General features: G+C 50.2%; 12 protein-coding genes across 12 annotated transcripts; 5 read left to right on the plus strand and 7 right to left on the minus strand.

Moving 5' to 3' along the window:
• Positions 1–418: 418 nt before the first annotated feature.
• Positions 419–1,817, minus strand: F9C07_2229505 (peptidyl-prolyl cis-trans isomerase D; the record flags this gene model as incomplete). Its single annotated transcript, XM_041294617.1, has 5 exons — positions 419–1,359; positions 1,422–1,508; positions 1,566–1,575; positions 1,655–1,722; positions 1,802–1,817. The coding sequence occupies 5 exons, from the start codon at positions 1,815–1,817 to the stop codon at positions 419–421; spliced, it is 1,122 nt and encodes a 373-aa protein (XP_041150198.1).
• A 131-nt stretch (positions 1,818–1,948) lies between these two features.
• Positions 1,949–3,732, minus strand: F9C07_1851818 (COG1490 domain protein). Its single transcript, XM_041287173.2, has 6 exons — positions 3,318–3,732; positions 3,124–3,206; positions 2,893–3,071; positions 2,779–2,821; positions 2,500–2,726; positions 1,949–2,422 (listed from the first exon to the last, which is right to left on the minus strand). Exons 2-6 carry the CDS (start codon positions 3,128–3,130, stop codon positions 2,306–2,308), a joined length of 573 nt encoding a protein of 190 aa, XP_041150199.1. The 5' UTR covers positions 3,131–3,206; positions 3,318–3,732; the 3' UTR covers positions 1,949–2,305.
• A 159-nt stretch (positions 3,733–3,891) lies between these two features.
• On the plus strand, positions 3,892–5,959 carry F9C07_5633 (Not1 N-terminal domain, CCR4-Not complex component-domain-containing protein; the record flags this gene model as incomplete). Its single annotated transcript, XM_041294608.2, has 3 exons — positions 3,892–4,146; positions 4,222–5,753; positions 5,899–5,959. 3 exons carry the CDS (start codon positions 3,892–3,894, stop codon positions 5,957–5,959), a joined length of 1,848 nt encoding a protein of 615 aa, XP_041150200.2.
• Positions 5,960–9,037: 3,078 nt separating this feature from the next.
• F9C07_5634 (putative C2H2 finger domain protein) lies at positions 9,038–9,745 on the plus strand (the record flags this gene model as incomplete). The annotated part of the gene is made up of 2 exons (XM_041287166.2): positions 9,038–9,438; positions 9,505–9,745. 2 exons carry the CDS (start codon positions 9,038–9,040, stop codon positions 9,743–9,745), a joined length of 642 nt encoding a protein of 213 aa, XP_041150201.2.
• A 1,568-nt stretch (positions 9,746–11,313) lies between these two features.
• Positions 11,314–11,880, minus strand: F9C07_5635 (methylated-DNA-protein-cysteine methyltransferase; the record flags this gene model as incomplete). Its single annotated transcript, XM_041287174.1, has 1 exon — positions 11,314–11,880. The coding sequence occupies one exon, from the start codon at positions 11,878–11,880 to the stop codon at positions 11,314–11,316; it is 567 nt and encodes a 188-aa protein (XP_041150202.1).
• Positions 11,881–12,383: 503 nt separating this feature from the next.
• F9C07_5636 (putative MFS monosaccharide transporter) lies at positions 12,384–14,343 on the minus strand (the record flags this gene model as incomplete). The annotated part of the gene is made up of 7 exons (XM_071511374.1): positions 12,384–12,695; positions 12,747–12,847; positions 12,894–13,122; positions 13,170–13,252; positions 13,299–13,690; positions 13,738–13,891; positions 13,947–14,343. 7 exons carry the CDS (start codon positions 14,341–14,343, stop codon positions 12,384–12,386), a joined length of 1,668 nt encoding a protein of 555 aa, XP_071366964.1.
• Positions 14,344–14,446: 103 nt separating this feature from the next.
• Positions 14,447–15,390, plus strand: F9C07_1852703 (uncharacterized protein). The gene is made up of 2 exons (XM_071508447.1): positions 14,447–15,044; positions 15,106–15,390. The coding sequence occupies exons 1-2, from the start codon at positions 14,550–14,552 to the stop codon at positions 15,208–15,210; spliced, it is 600 nt and encodes a 199-aa protein (XP_071366965.1). The 5' UTR covers positions 14,447–14,549; the 3' UTR covers positions 15,211–15,390.
• Positions 15,391–15,569: 179 nt separating this feature from the next.
• On the minus strand, positions 15,570–16,166 carry F9C07_2229512 (GrpB domain protein; the record flags this gene model as incomplete). Its single annotated transcript, XM_041287175.1, has 1 exon — positions 15,570–16,166. One exon carries the CDS (start codon positions 16,164–16,166, stop codon positions 15,570–15,572), a length of 597 nt encoding a protein of 198 aa, XP_041150204.1.
• A 1,383-nt stretch (positions 16,167–17,549) lies between these two features.
• Positions 17,550–19,318, plus strand: F9C07_5638 (uncharacterized protein; the record flags this gene model as incomplete). Its single annotated transcript, XM_041294625.1, has 4 exons — positions 17,550–17,685; positions 17,784–17,863; positions 17,929–18,411; positions 18,479–19,318. 4 exons carry the CDS (start codon positions 17,550–17,552, stop codon positions 19,316–19,318), a joined length of 1,539 nt encoding a protein of 512 aa, XP_041150205.1.
• Positions 19,319–19,673: 355 nt separating this feature from the next.
• Positions 19,674–21,625, minus strand: F9C07_2063392 (uncharacterized protein; the record flags this gene model as incomplete). The annotated part of the gene is made up of 5 exons (XM_071508680.1): positions 19,674–19,837; positions 19,893–20,569; positions 20,627–20,916; positions 20,965–21,145; positions 21,264–21,625. The coding sequence occupies 5 exons, from the start codon at positions 21,623–21,625 to the stop codon at positions 19,674–19,676; spliced, it is 1,674 nt and encodes a 557-aa protein (XP_071366966.1).
• A 710-nt stretch (positions 21,626–22,335) lies between these two features.
• On the plus strand, positions 22,336–24,093 carry F9C07_5640 (putative fatty acid desaturase; the record flags this gene model as incomplete). Its single annotated transcript, XM_071511375.1, has 2 exons — positions 22,336–22,556; positions 22,638–24,093. 2 exons carry the CDS (start codon positions 22,336–22,338, stop codon positions 24,091–24,093), a joined length of 1,677 nt encoding a protein of 558 aa, XP_071366967.1.
• A 449-nt stretch (positions 24,094–24,542) lies between these two features.
• On the minus strand, positions 24,543–26,609 carry F9C07_5641 (putative CUE domain protein; the record flags this gene model as incomplete). Its single annotated transcript, XM_041287183.1, has 1 exon — positions 24,543–26,609. One exon carries the CDS (start codon positions 26,607–26,609, stop codon positions 24,543–24,545), a length of 2,067 nt encoding a protein of 688 aa, XP_041150208.1.
• Positions 26,610–26,799: the final 190 nt, after the last annotated feature.

The following is a 26,799-nucleotide window of genomic DNA, read 5'->3' on the forward strand; positions in this document are numbered from 1 at the left end:
TGTTTCTGGTTCAGCTTGATTTATTGTAATTTTTTAGGGGTACGTGAAGGCTTTTGAACGTTCACCAGCGCCTGCAAGATACCAAATATTCGTACTTTCCATTGATCATTATTTTATTGCTCCGTTGTTAGATCTCGGAATTTTCCTAGTTTATATTCACTGTTGGATACGAAATCCGCCGATCAAACCTTAGGAGATAGCAAATCAGTGCGCCGGTTTCACCATGCTATCGAATACCAAAGACATGGTCTTTAGGAACGAGGCCGCGAAAGCCGGAAAAGACTGAAGATGACGATAGACGAGAACAGGAGCGGTACCACTATCTAGATGACGCAATTGAGACGTCGCTTTTATGCAGAAGGAAAATAAAGTGGTTGGTAGTAGAAACATTCATGAATCATTCATGGCATTATCGCGCTTATGAGAAGAACTTCTGCGCAGTGGCGCGTTCCTTGGCCTGACGGTCCTTGATGGCCTTCTTGACCTTGGCAATTTCGTTGGTGATGCCGGCGTCGCCGGGGGCCAGCTTCTCGGCTTCCTGGAGGTCCTTCAGGGCCTCGTCCTCTTCCTTCAGACCGCTGGAGGCCACGGCACGGCGGTAGTAGGCCTTGGCCTTGTCGGCATCCTTCGCATTGGCGGCGTTGGCGGTGTCCAAGGCGTAGGTAGCCCAGGACCGACCGTTTCCGTACTGTGCCAGTTTGTTGGCCAGAAGGGAAGAGTTGGAGTGCAGGGCAAACCGAAGGGCCTTGATCTGACCATCAAGCTCTTTGGGGTCATTCTCATCAGGCTCGGGGAACTCGTGCAAGTAGCGCAGGCCTTTCTGGTACTTCTCCAGACCAAGCGCAAGGTTGCCGCTCTTGAAAGCAGCGTTTCCAAAGTTCTTCAGTTCCGACGCAATCTTGAAGCAGACTTGGGCATTAAGCTCCTCGCCTTGGTGATCATCGGGGAAATCCTCGTAGGGGTCGCCGGTAGCATCAGGGGTTTGCTTATCAGCATCATCGTAGTCCTGGCCCGTGAGCTCACCACACTCGACAATAGTGACGTCCTTGACGGGCTTGTCTGCCTGGGTGTTCATGTTCTCGACCTTGCGGACGACACTCTTTCCGTTGATTACTTCTCCAAAAACAACGTGCTTGCCATCCAGGTGAGGGGTGGGGACGGTAGTGATGAAGAACTGACTTCCGTTGGTGCCGGGGCCAGAGTTGGCCATAGAGAGGAGGAAAGGTTTGTCATGCTTGAGCTCAAAATTCTCGTCGGGGAATTTCTCGCCGTAAATCGATTCGCCGCCAGTGCCGTTGAATGCAGTGAAGTCACCACCCTGGATCATGAATTGCTTGATCACACGGTGGAAGATCGAACCTATGCGGTGGGTGTTAGGACGTATGCGCCGTGGGATGCAGAAGCGGGGTTACGCGCCGTACCCTTAAAATGCAATGGCTTGCCCTGCTTTCCCATGCCCTTCTCTCCGGTACAGAGAGCACGGAAGTTCTCTGCAGTCTTTGGTACGACTGTACAGGGTCAGTGTTTGTGTAGCGAGAAAAATCTCCGTTGACAATGGGACTGACCATCGTTGAACTGTGAAAGGCGGGGTAGTTAGCAAAGGCTGCTGTACAACCATGAGCAACGGGGGATTGGGTATCTATAACTAACGTACCAATTCCAGGGCAATACGGCCAGTTTTTTCGTTGCCAATTTGAATGTCAAAGAAGACACGGGGACGACCTGGATTTCGAATGCGATCAGTACTAGGTTTGCGATGTGAGGGCGGAACCCCACAGCGGAGAAAAAGAGCAAAACGCACGCTGAGAGTCAGCCATGGTGAGTAGTATAGGAGGCACAAAAGTTGGACGGAATAGAGAACTAGGTTGGAAAAGTGGATCGGTAAATAGATTGAGATGATTCAGGTAGAGGAGTCAGTACTCAGTAGGAGACGAGGGGGAAGGGGAGAGTGAGGTAGAGAAGTGGACTGGAGCTGAAGGTAAGAATGGGAACGAGTGATGCTTCAGGAAGCTTCCATTGATCACGGGTCTCCGCACCATGCAATTCTTAGCATTATAATACTTAGTTCTCCCATTCATACGATCTAGACTACTTCCGACGAATCATTCAAGCTGAGGTCAGTCGATCATTGGCGGTTCCTTTTTTCAATGGATCTTAGAATCATTAATGACATTCATTAATTCCCATTCCATAGTCTATCAATCTATGTACCAACCCAGGGTATAAAAATAAATAAAGAAATTGAAAGAAAATAGAATGCAACAAGAAGGAGAGGTATCATATGTATAATATAGAAATAGAACCATTATTCCAACAACTCGGGAGGTAATTTAATTTCGATATTCTTCTGCACCGGTTGCGACGGCTCTTCCTTCTCCGATTTCTCCTTCTTCGGCAACTGTGTGTTGATTTCGATCGTAACCTATTGATTTCCCCATCCGTTAGCGATTCATTCATAAAAGGGTTAAGGAGCAGCAAAAGAACGAGCAATGGCTATACCGCTGCATCTTCACTGCGGTAATCTACACCCACCGGCCCATCGTTCTTCAATTCGACCTCCATCATTGCCTGGAAGATACCGTTCTTCACCCGTTCGGGCTTGTAGGCCTCTCCCAGTCGTCGGAAGAAGTAGTCGTACAGTTTGCGTGCAGTCTCCACGTCAGCGGCGTCGTGGAAGTCCGGTTGCTTGCCCTTTTTCAATTGGCCATAGAGTGTAAATTGCGACACTGCGACGGTCAGCAAACACAATCTGGATACAGTCGAAGTATAATCACATACCGCAGAGAATCTCTCCTTCAATATCCTGGACATTTCGCTTCCACTTCGCACCGAATAACATCCGTCAGAACCAATCCATCTCGTTACGCACAGTCGAGTCGGCTAATAGCTTACCTGCTTATCTTCATCGCCTGGGAACAACTTGGCTTTCAGTATCCGCTGTATTAACGTGTCTGCATCCTTCTCTGTGTCTCCCTTGCCAACACCTGCCAGAACGAGCAGACCCCTACCGATTTTGGAGACTAGCTGGCCATCAACTGTAACCGACGCGGATTTGACTCGCTGTATAACCGCTGACGTTCGGTTAGTGGAGGTATCTTGGAAGGAGATGAGATGGCGACGAACCCTTCATAATGAGATGAACCGACCGATAGGCGTATAAATAAGTCGTAAGTTGAATAAAGTGGTTTATAATGAATGCGACAAAACTGTATTCCCGGGTATAATCAGCTAGCGAACACCGCGCTCGAGGGAACCATTATTCATTCATGGCATTTATAGATCTGTAGCCGCGTGCTGAAAACGGAGCTTTCACTTACCGTGAGCATTCACAACACAGGTGGGTTCAAGGTCGGCGACTAGAAGACCACTGAATCGCAAATGCGAGGCGAAGCAAAGTAGTCATATACTCTTATAGAAACTTGAGGCAGAATTATCGGCCAAGAAAGAGGAGTAAGAAAGGCAGATGATCGGAGGAAAGTTAAGTGGTTCCCGCGATGAATACTCCGTAACCTAAGGCACACACTTAAGGTATCTACAAACTGATTTCAATACTGAGTTACGCCGCCCGTCAAGTCTTGGCGCCAACTGAGCTCTTCGACAGGCGCTGGATCCATACCACATATCAGGAGATTGTCTACCCTTCACCCCCAGGACTTCTCTTGACAATCAATCAATTCACTCACCCACCGCGCACACGTCCTTCAATTTAGGATAGAGTTGCCCGGCAACCTTGATCCTTATTTACAGCCCCCCGGAATTCCTAGACGTCGAGTTCATAACGAATTCCCCCATCCGCCCTACCTTTCTCCGCTTCCCACCCACCCTGAACCCACACCTCAAGTGCAATTTTCAGCCTCCTTCCGTGGCCATCTGTTCATGTGAACAGCAGCCATGACATCGCGAAAGACGCAGCAAGAGATCGACAAGACCTTCAAGAAGGTCGCCGAAGGTATTCAGTCGTTCGAGGGCATCTACGAGAAGATCCGATCCACGTCAAATCCGACCCAACGGGATAAGCTTGAGGAGAACTTGAAACGGGAGATCAAGAAGCTCCAAAGGTATCGCGACCAAATCAAGTCATGGGCATCAGGCAATGAGGTCAAAGACAAGGGACCGCTGCTGGAGCAGCGCCGAGCCATCGAAACTGTGGGCTAACGATTCCCCGACAAATCCTGCCCTCCAACGGCTTATCGGACTTGCGAGTAGCTAACACAGGTGCAGTGCATGGAGCAGTTCAAAGCGGTAGAAAAGGAAATGAAGACGAAAGCATACTCGAAAGAGGGCCTTTCGGCCGCATCCAGACTCGATCCGAGAGAAAAGGAAAAGGTGGAGACAAGTGACTTCTTATCGAGCATGGTCGACGAGTTACAACAAAAGATTGAGGCCATGGAGGCTGAGGAAGAGACGCTGCATATGCAGATGAAGAAGGGCAAGAAGGACGTCGCCAGGGCCAACCGGTTAGCGGATCTTCAGCGGATAACGGAACGACATAAGTGGCATGTCAATAAGCTGGAACTCTTGCTACGATCGCTGCAGAACGGCAACGTGGAGGTAAACCAAGTCTTGGACTTGAAAGAAAGCATAAAGTACTATGTTGAAGACGGGCATAATGTGGACTACTCTGGAGAGGATGAGACGCTTTATGATGACCTAAACCTAGATGGTGAGACTGAGGCACAGTTCGGCATGACGGGTGACAACGACCGGGTATCATCGCAGGATACACAGTCCGTCCAGGAGGAAGACCTGGACTTGAGACCGAAACCCATTAAGAGTGAATCCACGGCGCCTCGAAGACCCTCAGCGCAGATGAAATCGCCGCTCCCAGTGCTTGCGACGCTACATCCGTCAACGTCCACCAGTGGCACATCTGGGATGAAGCCCGCACCACCGCCCACCCGTCTACCTGGGGAGACCCTCAAATATGCCTCCGCGGCGGCCGCGGCGGCAGCCAGCGATAAGAACGGTGTTGGCATTGCTCCCCTCCCTCCACCGCCGGGCGCAAGTCCTGCTTTCCCAGCTGCCAGTTTGGCCTCGAGACCTTCATCGACTGCTTCCCCTAGCATTGCCTCGGTGCAACCTGTATCTAAACCGACCGCAACGACAAGTATTGCTTCGGAGGAGCGGTCCAAGACACCCGCGCTCAGCCCCAATGTCACCGCCGCGAGTGCGTCGAATACGGTACAGTCGACGCCTGCGACCAAGAAGGCGGAGGCCTCAGCTACCAAGGAACCACAGCCAACGGTGAACGGTGAGGCGAGCAAGGAAGAGTCGCGCGAGGAGGAATCGATATACCATCTGCCTCCGGGGCTGCAAGATCTGATCCATTCCTTTGAGGTGACCAAGAGCCGAGCGGCAGCACAAAGTTCCACAAACCCCCCTCCTTCAGTGCAACGGCTCCTTACGGCATCTCTTAACACCTGCCCCGAGCCGGCGGATGCAGAAAAGCCACGTCACTATAAACCTCAGAACCCGTACAACACCCCTCTTTATTACCCTCAAGAGCCTCTTGCCATCTTCGACGACCCCCGATTATACGACACGGGGCGGATCGATACGGATACACTGTTCTACCTGTTTTATTACCGACAAGGCACGTATCAGCAATTCTTGGCGGCCAAAGCGCTCAAGAACCAAAGTTGGCGATTCCACAAGCAGTACCAGACCTGGTTCCAACGGCACGAGGAACCCAAGACCATCACGGAGGAATTCGAACAAGGGACGTATCGGTTCTTTGATTACGAGAGTACATGGTGAGTGGAGTCTTCTCTTTCATTTCTCCTTTTTTTTTTTTCGAAGCCATCTTTCCCCTTTTTGCCCTGTTTTCATTGAAGTTGTTTTACATGTCGGAGTTCAATCTCCGATGTGTCTCGGACAAACCGCTAACCCAGCACCCAGGATGAACCGTCGTAAGGCCGATTTCAAGTTTGTCTACAAGTACCTGGAAGACGAACTATAATGCGGCTTTAGTCTCCTTGTTTCTTTGAGTTCGTGTATGTATGGTAGGCATTAGGTCCAATTATTTGCGGTGTGGTTATGGGTCCTCTACACTGGAGACAGGCATTGAGTTTCAGATCGTTCGGGTTGCCGACGGATGGGAGTCTGTCATTTCTTTTGACTTTTTTTTTTCTTCTCCCTTTTTTTTCACTTCTTTGTGTTTGCGAGATTTCTTCAGGAACGAGTAAACGACTGGGACTGCGGGACAGGGGAGTTCTGCGCTGATCTTGCGTGGCGGCTGATGGAATATACAGCCATGTCTTATGCACACACTGTTGGGTTGGCCCCATTGAGGAATGCAACCATCGTCCAGATATCTTTGACCGATGATGATTATTACTGCATGCGTTTCCGTGTTCAGACTCGTCTGGCCCGGGTCTGGCGTTCTGGAATCCGTAGCGATCAGGAGAAGCGTAGCCCGAAGCAGCAATCCGAGCCGCCGTGTGGCTCACGATCATCCAAGGTTGGACAGATGAAGCCGAGTCTGCATCCACCTGCGGAGTTCACCAGTGGGATGGTTTATCACTGTCGGACAAAGAAGAAGAAACATGAAACAGTAGTAGAGAAGTAAACGTTCTGCTAGTGAACGGTTGCTGCTATAATTATTTTGCTCGTATAATTGGACGAGCGAGATGAACCTACGGTCAGCTATCGCGAGCAGTCAGGACTCAGTAGTGGGTAGGAGTGGTAGTCGTTAGTTAGTACAGACAAGAGAGGTTCAGATGCTATGACTAAGGTCGGTTAGGGCGATCACCGGACTTGGACCTTTTACGCTTTCTGTGCCCGACACACAGACAACCAGAAAACAAAGGACAACAATTGATTTCTCCGTCTCGTTCTCGCTCTTGCGCTGTATCTGCGTGTGTCTCTCGCCCGTCCGCCTCACTCACCGTCGAGTCATTTGTTAAACGCAAATTAAAAGCCTCAAAAAATAATTAAATGACGGTCAGACTAAAAAGTACCTCACATCTTCAAAAATCCCTCACGGAAACGACTCAAAGTTCCCCCTGCATGGACTAGTAGAATTACTTCTTACGGGGTGGCTGGTGGAAGGAATAGAATCATCGATCATCAATCAATCGATTGTGAGTGGTAGTACCAAAGATATCAGCATCAGCATCATCCAGAACATGTACATACTATGTCGTAGTTGCAAGTGGGCTGTGCGGCTAAAGGGTAGCCACTAGTTTACCAGTGTCCCAACTTACCCAAGATACGTACTCAGTGAGAATCCGCCCCTCCATGGATTCAATCCGAGAAATCCAAGTTCCCAATTGAATTAATTTCCTTATTCATTATGTGGTTCTTTTATTAGGAGAAAAGTAAACCTTGATTTTGGACGGATTTTATTCATTGATTTTCCTCCCCAGACTTTTGTGTTCACCGAATGAAGGGACTTGGCGCCAAGGCCGACGGCTCCACAGCCACAAGGCTGTCGAATCGCTGATTTTCGTCCCGAGAGAATCAAAGAAAATGAGTCGGAAAACGTGCCGACCTGGAAAATCAAGTCAAGTTGGGTGTTCATGCCTTTTCATGCCTGCTCCCCCCATGTCAGTACGTACGGGACGGTCCCTGGTTAGCATCAGGAACAATCATAGTTCTCTTCATTATGCTAATTATACTAATTATAATATTCACGATCTTCATAAACTTCAACCGGTTATAATAATACAACAAAGCAATACTACTATAGAAAAAAATATAAAAAATATAAAAAATGAAAAAAAAATACAAAATTAAAATGAACGATAAGAGAAATAGAATAAAATAAATAAAAAAAAGAATAATCCAGTCAAACAAAAGTCAGGAGCCGAATCGGGTAAAGTCAGGCAGATGACTGTCCCCAAACCATAGTTGACCATCATCGCCATCTTCTCCACCGCTTCTCTTTCCTTCGACGGAGATAATATCAACAATCTCCTCGGAGCACAATCCCCCTCCTCCGCCTGCAGTGGATACAGTAACAACAACCGCTCTTCGAGGGATTCATCAGTGCGTTCCGATCAGTGAAGGGAAAATAAAAACCCACGGTCCAAGTCATTCCTGACGAATGAGACCCGGTCCAAGAAGACCGGAGGGAGACTAGGATGTCCGTTTAGGGCAAGACTCTAGTCGGGTGCCATGTCTGCCTTATTGGTTTCGAAGGGTCCACCTGTACTTGGACCTTGTGGGGTTGGATTTAGTGCGCCTGGACGATGATGTAAAGTTCAAGCAGGAAGCATCATCATCTGTGGTGTTACCTGTTGTCAGTTATTCCTTATCGGCCCGTGTTTGCAGTGCCCCTGGGGCTGGATCTACCAATCATCCCCTGCCAGGGCATCACCGGTCAATTCCACTCATCCCCTAGAAGCCTGGCAGAACCTTCGATCCTTTCTAGCGGCGTTCTTAGCGTCAGCAACGCAAGGACGCTTCACTTCCGCTGCGCCAATAAGACGCATCCGCGGTTCGTGGCAGTGCGTCGCAGACGTTCGCTACTGCATTCCCCGGCCAATATTCATGTCGACTTCCTGCATGGGTCCCCCCAGCTGGCATTCTTAGTCGTGGATCGTAGAGCTGTTGCTCACCTGATGATGTCGCCATGGATCTCCTTCGTGTTATTAACACGCCAGACGGGTCCCCCTAGTCAGACATCGTTGTGGAGAAAGCGCGGTTTGCTTTGCTCTACTCCATGTGCAACCTACAAACCTCGAGATACTCGCCTTATATAAAGAACTCGACTCCCCCTCAAACCTGGGGATACTTACCCACTGGCCTTCAATAAGTTTTGACTTCCACTGCGATTGACTTGACCAACCTACTGGATTCCTTCCTTTCTTTTTCCCAGTATACATAATGTTGCGTTACTCTTCTCCAATGGTATGCAATTGATGGTGTTTCTTTCCTACTTTTCTTCTTCTCTTCATTTTCTCTGATTGTCTGTATGATAATAAATGTGACAATATTTTGCTCTCTTGCGTACTTGCACAGTACACATCAACAGCATCAAGTAACTCAACTAACCGTCGAACTTCAGAACCCTCATGCGGCGGCATGCCCTCCCATGGAGCACTCCTACTCGACCAGCAGTGAGGAGTCCATGCAGTCTCCCATGGGATATTATGATATGTACAGCATGGCGAGCAACGATTTCGAGCTCTACCATGCCCAGTCCAACGCATCCTCCTATTCTTCCTCCTACCCATCTTCCAACTATTCCTATTCCTCCTTCGGCTCCTACGATTCGGGCTCTTTTGAGGCGTCTTCCTACGACTCTGGCTCCTATGAATTTACCACGCCTCCGCCCATCTACTGCCCACCGGATCTCAATCCACATTTCGCCCCACAGTACTTTTCCTCCCCGGTTCAGGGCACATGGCCCACTCCCCCTGCGCAGGTCTCACCTGTGGAGGAGATCCCCTACCCCCCACTGGAGACCAACTACACTCCGTGCGAGACAGCCAAGTAAGTATCAACCCATGGAATAGGTTCAGCCATCTCATTTCGCAACGATGCTAACTGACTGTCTAGACCGGTGAAGCCCTACGTCTGTGAGTGCGGCCGGGCGTTCACTCGACCGGCGGACCTGAAGCGGCACGAGTCCAGCGTCCACAACCCTGTCTTCCAGGACTGCCCGGTGCAGGGATGCATCCGCAAGGACAGCAATGGCTTCCCGCGCCGAGACCACTTGATTGAGCATCTGCGGTCGTACCACCATCTCAATGTGCCGAAGCGCCGTGCGGCTACTAAGCGGGTGGCAAAGGCGGCTTAAGATGCGACACGGTGATGTCTTGGCTTGCCTCTCTCGTAAGGGCTTGGGCCCTTGACGATGGTTGTTCATTGGCTTCAGGGAAGGCAGTGATCAACCATATGTGACTGCGTGACATGCTTGGCGCCTCTTCCTCCCCTGGCATGATTTCTTTGTCTATACCTTATCCCCCTGGTTCATACTCTGCATGTGTTGTATCCACTATCTTTTCTTCGTCTGCATCGTCGACCATGACGACCCGCATCCTTTTTTACTGTGTTTTTTTTTTTTTTTTGGATTCAGGTTCATGTATTGATGACGAGTTATGTACGGATACCAGACCGGCGTTACGCGATAGACGGTGCATTGTATCGTCTGGGCTTTGCTTTTCTTCTTTTCTCTTCTATTGAACACGGACATGGCCGTCTCTGAGGGGCTCAGAACCGCAGACAACATGTCCATTAATTTTATTTTTTATTTTTTACTTTTTTTTCCCTTTCTCAGTCCCCCTGTTAATTCTCATTCCCCCCTTTGCTTTTTACCTTTCCATCAAGCTCGAGCTTCAAGATACACAAGACAAGACGGCGTCGGAGTTAATGCTTTACATTATAATCCAATAAACCTACTTCTGTAATAACGTTGTACATCCTCGGCAATTTAGGATAAATACGTTGTAGTACCCAACACACTGCAGCCTTAACCAGACTAAGCCGACACTAAAGCAAGCAAGCCCCAGTCCAAGTCCAAGTCCAAGTCCCAAGAAAGAGAGGAAAAGAGAGAGAGATCTCTTTGTTCCCTCCCCTCGGGCCCCCCGATAACCATCAGTCATCAATCAATCATAAAAACCCCTCCTCAGAAATAAGATTTCCTTTATACTTACAACCCCACAAACGAACACAACCCAAACAACAAACCCGCCACCATAATATCAACAACCAAGGAACTTGACCCCCCGGCCCCTAGAATCAACCAAACAAGAAAAACACAATTGATAAAAAGATAGTAATCAGCTACAAAAATAGTTCCGCCGTCACCAGGGATGATCTCCAACCTTATTTTTGACTCCTTTTAGCCAGGTACAGGATTGCTTTCACTGGGTGGATCCGAAGATATGGTTGAGGGAGAACAAAGAAAATCGAGTGATCTGCTTCGGTTTTCCCTGCTTGCTGGGAAGTGCCGTAAATAACATCCTGGGAAAAGTTTATGCGGAATGGCTGGGGTTTTGTGTTTCATGTTTTTTTCTGGCTTGGGTTAGTTAGGTAGGTACATAGGTAGTGGAAGTTAGGTATGGAGTACTCCGTCGTTGGATCATTAAGGCTTTTGTTTGATAGTCTTGGTCTTAGGGTTTGTTTTACTCTGAGACGAGGTGATATACTTGGCAGGGACTGATGAATTGGCCCTGCATGAAAGAGATGCGGATGGAAATAGAATGTTTTCTCTTTGCTTTGGGGTTAAAAAAAGTAACAAACTGGTTCTTATTCTCATTCTCATTCTCAGCCTTAGTTCAAGATATGGAGTACACTTAGATACATACTAAGATTAACACCTCCCAACCACCCCAATCCCCACCTATACGAATCCAAAGAACAGAATCACAACGAAGAAAACCCAACAAAACACTCCCCTCTCGCCCTCCACCGTCCCTCCCCACCACCAGCCCTACTACCACACATCCTAGACCTATCTTTAGCCGAAACAACCCACTCAAACCCCACCCCCTCCTCCTCAAGCATCAATCTCTTCCGCTCCAGATTAGCATGTCCACTCGCTGGCCCAGCGCCCATGTACCCGCCCAACCCGCCGTCGGCACTGAGGACCCGGTGACAGGGCACATCCGGAGCGAAGGGGTTCGTCCGCATGGCGGTGCCGATTGCGCGCGCGCTGGAGCTGAGGTGCTTTGCCAGGGCGGCGTAGGTTGTCCAGCGGCCGGCGGGGATGGTGAGGAGGGTGAGGTATACGCGCCGTTGGTGGGGGGTTAGGGTTGGGTGGGATTTTATGCGGTGGATTTGTTTGAGGGTATTTGGGTTGGGGTTGGGGTTGCTTTTGTGAGTGAGTGTAGGTGTGGATGGAGATGGGGATGGAGGTTGAGATGGGGTTGTGGATGGGGTGAGAGTGGTTGTGGTTGTATGTGGCGGTGGTGCTTGGGGTCTGGTGGTCATTATTGTTGTTCTTTTGGTGGTTTTATGGTTTTGTTGTTGTAGAGGTTGGAGGGCTGGGTTGGTTAGATAGTTTTTGCTTGTATGTTTTACTGGAGTTGCGTACCTAGGTCGTGATGTTGGTTTAATTCATTTATATATCTTAGAGAAAGTAGGGTGGTGGGTAGAAAGTTCTGTAGTTTTATATGATTCTAATGATGGATGTCCGTTGATGATGTTGATGTTGTTGTGGAACTGACCAATCACGGTTTGCGCTGAGATAAATCTACCCACGGCACCACCGAATCTACGACATACAAACCACTAGGTCTTAGTACATTCTAATCCATTAAAGATACGAGTAAGACTTGCAGCTTGTCATTTTAGAGAAGAGAAAAATGTATTGACGATCAGTCCTTGCAATATGGCGTCGGCTGTATCGCAAAAGTGGGTATCCTTGATCTACATGTATATTATAGCGTGTTCAACCGTCCACTCGTTTAGTCGTTCCTCCCGTCAAAATCCCATCACGACGCACTCGAAGCATGCTCCTCATGCGCATCGGTCGGCTTTCCCATCTCCGGATCCACCGCGCTGTTCTTGCGGTTGGCGGTTTCAATGTACCCCGGGTTTTCCGCCTTGAGACGGGCGAAAGTGCGCTCGGCATCCCACACCCACGGCGTCTCGGCAGCAAACAGCAGGTCCATGTCCTCCAGCGTCCGCTGGTTACTCTCGGGATACAGAGCCCATACCATCGGAATAGTGATGACGTTGCTGGCCGCGAAAACATACAGCGTCTTTTCGCCGATCGCCTCGAACATCACCGGACACAACAGAGTCTAGCCAATCAGTCAGCGAACTTCTCAGACAGCCTACAGGACACTTCTTACCAGCCAGCCGTTCCCAATACTCCATCCCACAACACCCCAGGCGTTTCCTTTTGCGCGGACCGCCAACGGATAGATCTCAGCAGGATAAATCCAGGGTACTACTAACGTTAGTAGAGCCAGCAAAAGTAATGGAAGCATCCTACGTACCGGTCAACCAGGTAGCTCCAAAGACAGATGTAAAAATAAAGACCATCGACGCTGCGGCAGCACCAAATGAGTTCGCGCGAGAGATATTTCCATCCGCTCGGGCATCGATGGCAAGTCGGGAGAAGCCTCCGGCCAGGAACATGGCGATACCCTGCGCAATGGATCCCCAGTACAAAGTCCACCTACGACCAATCCGATCGAGCGTAAAGACACAGACAAGGGTCGCAAACTATTCCTGTCAGTCATGTCATTGTAGCGGTGTTCTGGCTGTCCTACCATATAGAAGACATTATTCAACCCGCTGATCCATTGGCTCTTCATCGAGTCGAATCCAGCAATGCTAAAGATAGTTGGCGCATCTAACCTCGTCAGTGGTGCGCTTGTGGGGATTTCAAGTAGACATACAAACAGTGACACCGGCAATGCCGACCCATTCCTGCATGATCTGCAGCCAGATCACCAGTTGCACACGTCGCCCGAGATGTAGCTTGCCTGTTTTGTAGCCGAAAAGCATCGCCAAGTAAGACGTGCTATGGTTCATGCTTTTCTCCATCTCTGCCACGTTTTGGATGTCCCGGAACTCGGCTTCGGCGCGAACTGCATCTTCATCACTGCTTCCACGGAGCCGACCAAGAATGTAGCGCGCTTCTTGCTCGCGACCGACTTTGACCAACCATCGCGGAGACTCTGGGAAAAACCAAACGACGACGAACAGGAGGACTAAAAAGATAATCTGGAAGGCGATCGGGAATCGCCAGCGGAATGGAGACCTTCCGCCATCGATGAACGACAATCCACTAGAACCTATTAGACAAGTCTAGATACTTGGATGATTAAGACCTACAATTCCAGCCAATAAGCCAGGACGACACCGAAGATATTCAGAGTAAACTCGATTGCAATGAATTGTCCTCGGGATGTGTGCTCGGCAGTCTCTGTCGCCCAGACCGGGACAATTGCGTTCAGAATACCAGTGCCAATTCCATTGATGAAGCGCGCTGAGTAGTTGTTAGCCTATGGGGCCTGAGAGGTGTTCACCCGTAATGGACTCACAGCAAATCATCCAGTTGTGGTTTTGTGCGGAACACTGCAATGCAGCACCAAGAATAGCCCAGAGAGCGCCTGCTGCAATGGTCTTGATCCGGCCAATACGGTCTCCAATCCAGCCACCAAGGAGTGCGCCGAACAATGTCCCCAGATAATAGACTGACACGATCCCACCTTGAAGCAGACTGTCTGTCACAACTGGGGTGAGGTAGCCATCCTTCATCTCGGTGTAGCCGAACCCCATGAGGTCGATGTAGTCTTTGGAGTTGTTGACTCCTGCCATCATGCCCTGGTCGTAGCCGAAGAAAAGAATCGACAACGCCGCAACACTGTTGATGCCAATGAGAAGCTTGCGCTTCTCCAATCTGTGGACGACATTCCACTTGGGTATCTGATCACACATGGCGAGAACACAATCTTTCGAGAATTAATTGCGAATGACAACTCAATATCCCAACAAAGGGTGTACTTCGGGACCCTCCACGTCTCGCTCAAATACCTTGACGAAAAGAATAGCGAGACAAATGGTACCGGTAGAGGCTTTCCACAGACATCTGTGGGGTGATACGAGGTCTATATAAGGGCTTGCCGAAAAACTGCAATCGGCCGATGGCCGACGGCTATTTTGTCCTGCATATTGATCGGCCAGGCCATGGGATGACAATCGAGGCCATTTTGAATCGAATTAGGTTACATTCCGTGTGGGAGAAACCTAGAAGACTGGGTTGGAGACATAGCACATGCAAGGTAGTTGATTTTCTCCACCGAGATAGACGATGTTACTCGCCAAACGGCCCCGCAAGAGAAAAAAATCTGGAGATAGCAAAGGCCGGATTTGGCTCCAGACCGGGAAGATACGAATCAAACTCGGTAATCCGGACGGCGGGAAAGACGATGCCATTGATTATTTGGACCGGCTTCCTTAACCGGGAAGAGAACCCGGGAAAATTTGACCACAATTCATCTTCACAGGAAACCGACTTTTGCATCAGAGAAAGATTTAGCCTGAGAGCGCTAGCCGAGGACGCGCTCGACCAGGTTATTGCGTCACTTGGTGAAGATCGCCTTTCGAAAAAAAACCCGGTCCAGGGACGGTGTCATAACGTGAGCACCAACCCGGGACGGTGGAAGGATCCAGTATGGGCGTGAAGATTGACGAATACAGGCGTTGGCCAGTGCCATTCCTCCATTGCGGGGATTCTGGGGATCTTTTGGGTGGGGAAATTCAAGGAGAAAATGGAAAAGTTGTTCGGGACTTCCCCGACAATGAGCAGGTGACCCGGAACACCTGATTCCCTGGTGAATTTATCCTTTTTTTCCAATTCTTGTCTTTCTACAATACCTTATGTGTAAAGCTACATACATTGAGGCCATGAGCCGGTCGGACGTTGATCTACCTCCGACATGTCAAGTACATCCTCATCTCACTTCTCTCTCTCACTTATTCGAGATTACCCAAACGCGATTCAATTGAAAATATAGTTCCCTAGTCTTCGATGTATATGAACATGTGTACCAGCCAAACGAGACCGAAGCGACGGGTTGCGCTCCAATCAACCTCATCGTTCGTTGCTTTCCACAGTGAAATAACAACCCATCTAATGATCTATCCCCTTACTTGTCGGAGTTTTACTCATTCAGGTACCCGTGCTCCTTGAAAGCTTTCTGGAGGATTTCATGGATCACAGATTGCTTGCGGTCGGAATACTCGTTCACGGTCTCCCCCGCCAATCGACTAGCGGCAGCGGCCTGCCGTTTGGTATCGACATACCTTTGGCGATCGTCCTCATGGTTGCGCAACCAGTCACGGAACAGTCGATGACGAACGTGTTCCGCGCTGTTCGGACCAAATACATGGATATTCGCGTATGGTTCGTTGAAACCGAAGAGGCGATGCTCATACCAGCCAGGCTCGCGAAGCAAGAACTGAAAACCCGCAGCCTCAAGGGCTGGCACGTAGGAGTCTTCCGCCGTGGGGTCAGCTACGAGTACGTCAACATCGATGACCGCTTTGGCTGGTAACCCTGGTACACTGGTTGACCCAACGTGCTCGATTGAGAGAAGTCGATTACCAAGGGCATCGGCAATCCGGCGTGCAATAATCGCAAACGACTCCGGCCATGTTGGATCCGGCTCCACGATCTCAATCAACTTTTGCGGCCGGGTTGAGATGATTTCGACAGCGCCCGGCATCTGAAACTCTGTAATCTCACTTTTGGATGGCATCCTGGTAGCGAGCAAGGTCTTATGGTAATATAACTTCTACCGATGGTGTTGCAGCTAGATCATGCCTCCAGTGATCTTGAGGACAGTTTTGCGCAGGATCGCATAAGCTGGATGACTCAGACCAAGATCAATAACTACCCCAACGACTCGTATTAGGCACCCAATAACTGGGGTGCGGCTAGTAACAATAAGGTATAGTCATTTCCCTGGATTCTTATAGGACAAGGAACTTCCATATCGGACCATGCCGTCTCCGTATACTGGTCATCAGCGATTCGATATCATGAACTTATATGCTTCTGGCACACCTTTTGGCTTGTTTCCCGCCATCCCAGTCGCATTGAGCGATCGAGACTCTCATATCTACTTAAGTTAGTAGATGTTCGAATTTGGCTGCACAAAAACTTGACCTTCCAGCTGTGAAGCTTTCACTCAAAACAACACCCTTGTGTCCATGTATTCATAAGTGGACATTGTACTATTGAAAAAGTCATTCATACCCAACAACCCCAACCAACGTGGCGATCAGAAAAACTATCAAAACGCCCCTGCATAGTTAGTATCACAAATGGCATCTTGGGGTTAGAAGCATCAAAAGGTCTTGTTGTCGGGGAACAGCGAGAGAGACATACTTCGATTACGTTATTTACTACGCAGGTGACTTGGGCCTCACTGGAAGATGCCGACGATAACCTTGGAGGTGTATTACTGATTCCACGTTACCCGCGGAGAACACGCGACATCCTATACGTCCATTTTTGCCTTTTTCTAAGTTGATAATTCATACCCAAAGAAAGGCCAACATTGCCAGGCGCGAGGGATCTTCACTGAATCTGCATGGGGCTGTTAGTCATCGTAAGTCAAGTGTCGCTTTCCCTTTTGGGCGGTTTATGAGGTATTTATGGTTCACCGGCCCGCTGACAAAGCGTAGCATATTGTCTTGAATTCTCCGTACACCACCGTATCGGACCTAGATAGAAGGTCTGGAATGCCTGGCGAGGGTCACCAGGGGAAAATCCAAGAGCCCAATGACCTCATGCCCGTTTGAACTATAGACATCCACATATACGGCGTATGTGCCATACCACTGGGTCGGCAATATGGCAAAGGTTAGCCGAATTGACCCGAAGATCACTGGCCTGGATAATTACATACGCGGCGGAATACCGTATCAATACCGGCCCGCCAGCTTCTGCTGGCAAAACCTCAAGAAAGCTTCTTGTCCCAACATCCTTTTTCCCTATACTATACCCTTCTTCCTTCTACCACCTGCAATTGCTGCCTCCCCTTTCCTCTCCACCTACTTTAATTGGAGGATTGGCTGTCCATTATACTCTCTATCTTTGGTGTTTTTTTCTTCTTTAATTCCCCATCCTTTTCGCCATGTTCCGGACTCTCTTGCCGCGGGCTGCACCGCGGGCTGCCCTCCGCACTGCTCGCCCTCAGTCTGTCCCTTCTAACTTCGTCGCTGCTCCTACCCTCTCCTTCTTCTCGAAACGTGGCTACGCCTCCGAATCTGGTATGTGGCCGAGCTTTTCCCCTGCGATAGAACGGCCAGGGACAGGCCCTGCGCTTCCGAAAACCGCTGAGATAGGTTACTGATGGGCGTTGGGATAGGTGAACATGACCTTGTTATCATCGGTGGTGGTGTCGCTGGATACGTTGCTGCTATCAAGGCCGGTCAAGAGGGCTTGAAGGTGCGCTCAAACTCTCGGTGTGCCTCAATCGGAGATTTTTTGCTAACCACGGAGATCGCCGACAGACTGTCTGTATCGAGAAGCGTGGCCGTCTTGGAGGCACCTGCTTGAACGTCGGCTGTATCCCCTCGAAATCTCTCTTGAACAACTCCCACCTTTACCACCAGATCCTCCACGACACGAAAAAGCGCGGTATTGAGGTCGGTGATGTCAAGCTGAACCTCGAGCAGATGATGAAGGCCAAGGACACTTCCGTCGAGGGTCTGACGAAGGGTATTGAGTTCTTGCTCAAGAAGAACGGTGTCGACTACGTCAAGGGTACTGGTGCTCTTGTTGATCCTAACACTGTCAAGGTGAACCTGCTCGAGGGTGGTGAACAGACCCTTCGCGGAAAGAACATCCTTATCGCCACCGGTAGCGAGGCCACCCCTTTCCCCGGCTTGAACATCGACGAGAAGCGCATCATCACTAGCACCGGTGCTCTTTCGCTACAGGAAGTTCCCAAGAAGATGGTTGTCATTGGTGGTGGTATCATCGGTTTGGAGATGGTATGATTGCGATTTTTGCGACGTCAGAGGTTTGAGACATCAATCTCCATACTAACGTTGGTCACAGGCTTCCGTTTGGTCTCGTCTCGGTGCTGAAGTTACCGTTGTTGAGTTCTTGAACCAGATCGGTGGACCTGGTATGGATGCAGAGATTGCCAAGCAGGCTCAGAAGATCCTGTCGAAGCAGGGTATCAAGTTCAAGACTGGCACCAAGGTCACCAAGGGTGATGACAGTGGCGCTTCTGTTTCTATTAGCGTCGAGTCTGCCAAGGGCGGCAAGGAGGAGACCCTGGACGCTGACGTTGTCCTGGTTGCCATCGGTCGCAGACCTTACACCGAGGGTCTTGGCTTGGAGAACGTTGGTATTGAGAAGGACGAGCGGGGCCGTCTGGTCATCGACCAGGAGTACCGCACTAAGGTTCCTCACATCCGTGTCGTTGGTGACTGCACTTTTGGCCCCATGCTTGCCCACAAGGCTGAGGAGGAGGCTGTTGCTGCTGTTGAGTACATCACCAAGGGTTACGGTCACGTCAACTACGGCGTCATCCCCAGTGTCATGTACACTCACCCCGAAGTTGCCTGGGTTGGCCAGAACGAGGCCGAAGTCAAGGCCGCTGGCATCAAATACCGCGTCGGTACTTTCCCCTTCAGCGCCAACTCCCGTGCCAAGACCAACCTCGACACTGAGGGTCAGGTCAAGTTCATCGCTGACGCTGAGACTGACCGTGTGCTCGGTGTTCACATCATTGGCCCCAACGCTGGTGAGATGGTTGGTGAGGCTACTCTGGCCGTTGAGTACGGTGCTTCTTGCGAGGACATCGCCCGGACGTGTCACGCTCACCCCACTCTCTCCGAAGCTTTCAAGGAGGCTGCCATGGCTACCTACTCCAAGGCCATCCACTTCTAAGTTCATGTTACCAATTCGCCATCTGTATCTTTTTTAGACTAGCTACGCTAGCAACCTGTAGCATTTGACTGATTATATTTCCTATGTTGGTTGTGTACTGAGACTTATGAATAAAGGACATTATTCTTATCACAAAGAGTAACTCGACGGACGTCTCTGTCGCCAGGCGAGACCAGTATGTGGTTACTTGATCGTATTTCATGTGATGGCCCGGACCGGGCAACATTAAGAATAGATAGTTTCTAGCTGAATTTTCGCCAGCACGGCAGTGGGCCTGTCCTTTCATCAGGACATTGCTATGGAGTACTAGTTTCCAACTACACCTAATTTTTAAGCAGACTCAAGGGTTTTCGCTCTATTCAGAGATCTGAAACACGTAGCCCGACGATGTAGGCATCTGTCTGCTATACGTCATAGACGGCGCAAAGGGAACCACCCATTCCTTCAGAACAGCAAGGAAGGCATTGCAAACAGCATCCACGGCCTGTTCGCGAGACGCTCCACAGCTTTCAACATACACTTTCAAACAGTCAGTCACAGAATCCAAAGGGCCCGGGCTATGTATGCTACTTACACTTAACTTTAGGCTCCGTCCCCGAAGCCCGGAACGTGAACCGCACATCCTGGTCCAACCAGAGAGTCAACATCTGGCTCGACTTATCAACAGGCAGCGTAGGTTTGTTGTTGGTCGTTCCGGAATCATAGCCCTCGGTCATGTCTCGCCAACGCAGAATCTTGAATGGTCCCAGTGTCTTCTCGGCTCTATAGGGTCCATTCCGGATAGCTCTGAACAAGGCCGTTGTTGTCTCCGGATTCGGGGACCGGAAGTAATTATTAAGGGTTTCATAGTGGCCATATTCATTGAAGAGCTGCTGTAGTTTCATGTAAGGGGTGAGTCCTTGCGATTGCCATTTGGCTTGTGCTGCTAGGAAGACCATCGCTGCTGTGATGCCGTCTTTGTCGTGGCAGACGGCTGGGAACATATAGCCTAGTGCTTCTTCGAATGCGTAAGGGACATTGTAGCCCTCACCTTCAAGGCGTCGGGCGATGTTTCCCATCCATTTGAAGCCGGTGAGTGCCTCTTCGAATTGGATCCCCTTAGCTGTTGCCATTTTCTCGAGCATGCCTGTCGATACTGTGGAGTTTAGAACCGCGATGCGTTTGCCGTCCTTTCTGTTCTCCAAGGAGTCAAACAGGTGCGATGCAAGTAAGACTCCGATATGGTTGCCTGTGAATGAAAACCATGATCCGCTGGATGTTTGGTCAGATCATCGGTGGTATTCAATGATATCGGAGTGCAACACGTACTCAACTTTCTCGGCGGCAGCAAAGCGATCCGCGTCTGGATCATGGGCAATAATCAAGGTTTTGCCTTCCCTATCGGCGGTCTGCATGGCTAGATCCAAGGCTCCAGCTTCTTCGGGGTTGGGGAACGATACTGTCGGGAAATCCGGGTTGGGCTCTACTTGTTCCGGCACAGGCGTGAATTCGGTTATGCCCACAGACTGGCAGAGGTCGGGGAAAACAAGGCCTCCAACTCCGTGCAGGGGCGTATAGACAAAAGGTCTTGGTTGTTTCCAGTCAGACACAGTTGAGTTCTATATGAGTGATTAGCGCAGTGGGAAGCAAAGTGGATGTTCACTTACTGCGTAATCCCAAACTGTCTTTGTATAGTGAGGCAAGATGGTCTTGTATGCATCGGCGTGTAAATATTCGCATGCCTGGAGATCTTTCCAGGCGCCAGACCATGGTGCCAGGTTTTCTTCAATCGACTGGGCTATCTCTACATCAATGGGGGTGTTGATCTGGGCGCCGTTCTTGAAGTAGCTGGGAACATGTTAGTGATAACTAATGGAACAGGTGAGCAAGGTGAACGAACACTTTGTAGCCTATACCAAAGGATATTAGTAGGTCAATGTATCAGACTTGCGTGGTCAATGCTTACCATTGTCTTGTGCCGGGTTCTACTGGAGAGTTAGTTTTTATTTTCATTTTCTGCTTTTTGGAGCCTGGAAAACCTACATGGCTTGCAGTGATCATAATACCAGCAGCAGCTTTCAAATGAGTTACTCCAAACGGCACAGATGGAGTCACAGAGGGTTCAGAATAGAACCAAACCGGGATCTGCTGTGAGATGAAGGCATTCGCAGCCAAAGCTGCAAACTTGGCCGAGTTATGACGAGCATCATGACCAATAACCACTCCGCCCGAAGCACTGTCCGGATGCTTATCCTTCAAGTACTTGGCCAGGCCTTGCGACGCCTGGATGACGGTCAACGAGTTCATGCAGGAGAACCCTGCCGCCATCCGGCCGCGAAGGCCTGCAGTCCCAAATTGAATTCCTATTGTTTACAGTTAACCTGAACCGCTCGGTACAATAAACATATTTATGACATGTCACACACGTTTCTGAAGCCGTTGCTCAAGATCTGCGACAGCTCCGGAATCCCGAAGCTGTTGGATCTCGGCGCGGGTGGTGGGGTCCTGCGACGTTAGAATGGACCTGAAGCTTTCGGTGTCGGATATATAAATATCAACGTCTACGTACTTGGTCCCACTCCAGCCATTTTTGAATCAGCGGAGAAAGCGAGTCCTACATCTGTTAGAAATACAATATATTCGGTAGGAAGGGAGTCACCACCATCATCGACAAGGAAAGATGATCATAAGATCTATTCTAAAAGAGGTAGTAGAAGTAGCAGCACCGAATAAGAGAGGAGGATGCGGAAATGGAGGAATGTAAGTGGACTGATTTAAAAAAGGATGGGGTGACGATCGACGCCGCGTTTCCAATTTCTCGATAAGTCCACCGCTTCCACCCGCTCCTTCTAACTAGACCCTCTCTGCTGCTGCAACCTTCCACCACTACTTTCCACTCCTTCCGATCCCTTGCTACCCTTTCCCCTTCTTTTTCTTCTTGTCTTTCTTTCTTCCTCACCGACGCAGGCCGTACGATGTTGACCCGAACCGCTTTACTCTACCGCGACTGAGCTGGATACGATCGTTCTCTACATACCATGGCCGATACTCTTAAAGCTGCCGCAACACCAACTCCCCCGTCGAGGAAGGATACGATCCTGTCACGGCGTTGGATCGAAGGTCAGATCGCTGAAGGCAAGCATGTTATAGTCTATGACGACCGGGTATTGAGGGTCGATGCATGGATCAAATTCCACCCGGGTGGTGACAAGTCGATTAAGCATATGGTGGGAAAAGATGCGACGGATGAGATCAATGCGTACGTGCTTCGGACATCCGGAGAATGCCGGTTGCGATATGCTGGAAAGCCTTCCTGGGTCACTGACAGTCTCTCATACAGTTTACATTCGAAGGAAGCGCGCCAGCGGATGTTGGCCTTCCAGATCGGACGCATCCAGGGTCCGTGGTTAAACTTCCTCCCACCGATTCAAGGCGGGAAGTTCCGCCCATATACCGAGGCAACTTGCACATCAGATGAAGACACTTCTGGTCAGGACTTGTCTACACCGCCGTCTCCGATCTTCGACTCAGTCGACGCTAAGTCCGGCCTCCGCCGGCGAAAGTCTGTTTCCTCGGATACGTCCGTTTCCTCAGCTACCTCAGAGTGTGAGCCAAAGCCGTTCTTTCTCGACGCTCGAACCCAGGAAGAGATCGTCCTTGATGTTACCAAATACCCGTCTTTGGATACGGAGAGCCAGGAGAGTATCAAGAAGAAGTACCGTGCATTAGATCAGAGGATTCGCGATGAAGGCCTATACAACTGCAACTATTTCTCTTACTTCATCGAATGCTGCCGCTATACGCTTTTTGCGGCCCTGTCTTACATATTCCTCCGATCGGGCTGGTATGCAACGTCGGGATTCTTTTTGGGATGCTTCTGGCACCAGCTCGTCTTTACAGCTCATGATTCAGGTCATATGGGCATTACCCATCACTTCCACGTGGACAGTGTAATTGGTATCATCATCGCCGACTATCTTGGAGGGTTAAGCCTGGGCTGGTGGAAGCGCAACCACAATGTCCACCATATTGTGACGAATGCACCTGAACATGACCCCGATATCGAACACATGCCCTTCTTTGCCATTTCGCACCGTTTCCTTACCAGTCTCCGCAGCACTTACTATGAACGTATTATGACATTTGATGCTTTTGCGAACTTCATGCTGCGCTATCAAAACTATCTTTACTATCCGATTCTCTTGTTTGGCCGCTTTAACCTGTATCGCCTGAGCTGGGAATATCTGCTGTGCGGTCAAGCGCCGAAGAAAGGCCCTGCTTGGTGGCACCGGTGGTTCGAGATGGCTGGCCAAGTCTTCTTCTGGTATTGGTTTGGGTACGCAGTGGTGTACCGTAGCATCCCCGACTGGAGTAGCCGTCTGATTTTCATTTTAATCTCGCACATGGTTACCGCCCCGTTACACGTGCAGATCACGCTCTCCCATTTTGCCATGTCGACGGCCGACTTGGGTGTCAACGAGTCCTTTCCCCAGAAGATGCTTCGCACAACCATGGATGTCGACTGCCCAACCTGGCTCGACTTCTTCCACGGAGGTCTACAGTTCCAGGCCATTCACCACCTGTACCCTCGCATTCCACGCCACAACCTGCGTCGTACCCAAAAGTTGGTTATGGAATTCTGCCGCGACACTGGCATCCCGTATGCCGTCTTCACCTTCTACGATGGCAACAAAGAGGTTATCGGAAAACTTGGTGATGTCGCGAAGCAGGTCCGTATCCTTGACAAATGCCGGAAGTCGTGCGCCCAGCAGGGCGTCTTCTCAGACCACCACTAGATGGCCACCGTGATCTTCTAAATGTGTACTGCCCCCTCTGATTGACCGTCGTCTCCGCGATTAACCGCAAACTCTGGCCCCGTGTATATCCTGCACAGTTGTATATAATCATGCCTGCGGGCTGCTTTGGGGTAACGCTATCGGCCACATTTGGAAGATTTGATGTCGACAGACTTGTAATGCCCTATTTATGATGTGAAAATGTCCCCCAGTTTGACGTCGATTATTATTTATATGTATGAGTATCCACTTAGAAAGTAGACTTACGATCATACTATATGACTTACAAACCCTTTGTCCTTACATATACCTTTCTTCACATGCAAGCCCATTTTCTCTATTTAATAATGCCCGTCATTCGGGTCTATTAAATAATGCAGTATATACACAAACTATGAGTCTCTATGGTCATCACAACATCATGAAAAGTCACCATCCAACAGCTGGCATCACCCCATCATACCCCCAGCCCGCGCCACCTTCTTCGCCCTCTGCTGTCGACGATTATGATTCGCCCTACTGGCCTTATTCTCCTCCTTCCTCTGCCGCTGCGCGGTGGTATTCCCGTCGCCGGAACCCGCATTACCACCACGCCCACGTCCAGCACCACCACCTCGTCGACCACCCCTACCACGCCCCCTACCGGGATCCCCTCTACCTCGAGACCCAGAACCAGCCGGCTCATCAGTCTCACTCCCCGACTCCCCATCACCCCTAGGCCCAGGCCTCCGATACGCCGTCGGCTTAATCTCCGGTTGCATAAGACCAGTCCCACCAGGCCCAACCACCGAAAGCGATAACCGATCCTCCAACTTCGCCAACCGCTTCGAATCCCGCGCCAGCATAACAGCCCATCCCTCAATCGCTTCGTCCGTCATGCCCGTCTCGCGCTTCAGCGAAGCCCGCGGCTGCGATCGACGGGTCGCTGAGTCCCGAGCAAACAGCGCCGGTGATGCCTTGTACGTCCGGAATAGCGTTAGGTCAAGTTCGTCGGCTTTCTGTTTCGCATCGGCATCTGTGTCAGTGGTGGCGGCGTCAACGGTGCCGCCTACGTCTGCTACATCATAGGTATCATCGCGTTCGTCGTCGTCTGAGTCAAAGGTCGCCAGCGCAGACATGATGGCCGCTTTATTGACGGCGTGTTTGCTGCGATCTGCGAGGATGTCGTCGGCGGTTTGGTCTGGGTTTGCGCGGCCGAAGCGCAATTTGTCTGTTTCGGCGAGGTCGGCCAGATCGACGTCTTTGTCGAAGACGTTTTTGCGGGGTTGCACTGGTGGAGAGGAAATTTGAGGTGGTGTTGGACGCGGAGGGAAGGGGTCGTGCTTGGGGGCAGTGGAATTGGCAGTGGGGAGTTGTTCTGATTTATCAAGGTCCCGGAGCTCAGGGGGAATAGAGTCGTCCAGGAGATGTGCGATGACGGTCTCCGGGTTATCGTCGTAGACATCGAGTAGACGGACGATGTACCCCGATCCTAGGTCGGGGAAGAGGTCTTGGATCTGCGTGACGAGGGACATTCGGTGGATGTGCATGTCTTCTGCTTGGGGGAGATCTGTCGTGGCGCGGGCTTTGCCTTTGTCGAGTTTTTTCTTTTGTTTCTGGTAGCGGTGGTGGAATACATTTGATTCGATTTGGTATGCGCGCAGACTCGAGAGGAGATCTTGGCCGCGTTTCTGTGGGTGCGAAATTAGGTACCGGTCCAGACGGACGAGGAGATCGGAGCTGCAGATGAGGTCTGAGAGGAGGGTGGGTTCCTTCTTTGTTGTTGGTGCGTTGATCCCTGCGCTGGCTTTTAGGCTGAAGAGCTGGTCCAAGAGTAGGGAGAGGTTTGGTTTTGGGCCTTTGAGTAGAGATGTAAGGCCAACGTAGATGACAGCGACGAGTACTTTGCGGAAGTCGTCCCTCTTGTGTGCTTGGTATGCTTCGCAGCATGTGTCCAGGAAGTCGGAGCCGGCCATCAATGCCTGGCCGCATGCGGGGATGACAGAGCCCAGGATGGTTAATAGGCGAATATCAGGGATAATCCTTGGAGCTTGTGCGGAACTCAACATAGCCAGCTGTTTCGTCATGGCTGTCTTTGCCTTCTCGAGGCTCGATGATATCGTCTCTTCATGCTTGTCCCATGCTTCAGAAAGTAATTTCTTCAGCGCAGAGCTGGAGGGATAGCAGCTGCACATGCTGCCCAGGTACTTCCATCCTAGTAGATCGGGTGGTGAGGTGGGCGCGTCCAACAAGAGTCGCCGTGTGAGCAAGAAACATAGCTTCCGTAGTATTCTAGTTTTCGGCCCTGTATGCAAACCCGGCGTACCAGTGCTTGCCAGCTGGTCATAGAATGAAGTCAAGAAGGTGACAACAGACTCATCTGTAGATGCGTGTTCTGTGAATTCTGCATCGGATGCTTCTATGCGCAAGGTCAGAAGCAGGATCCACGCATCGATATAGAGCTCCCATTCCTGGGGTGGTATGGCACTCTGCACCGCGGGGGGTGGGACTGGTGCAAGAGGAGGCCAATTTGCCATGACACAGCGGTTCTACAAGAGTAAGGACGCAGAAACAAGAAGTATGCTAGAGAGGAAAAGCTCAAAACGAAAGTGAAAAAAAAAAAAGAAGTCAGAAATATATCGTCATCATTAAGCTTGACAATCAGCCCCATATTCTTTATCGCATTTATCAGATGGCATGTCATTGGTGATCTGCTGACTCATCCAC

Source organism: Aspergillus flavus, chromosome 7, assembly GCF_009017415.1.
Source record: "Aspergillus flavus chromosome 7, complete sequence".
Classification (NCBI taxonomy): Eukaryota; Fungi; Ascomycota; class Eurotiomycetes; order Eurotiales; family Aspergillaceae; genus Aspergillus; species Aspergillus flavus.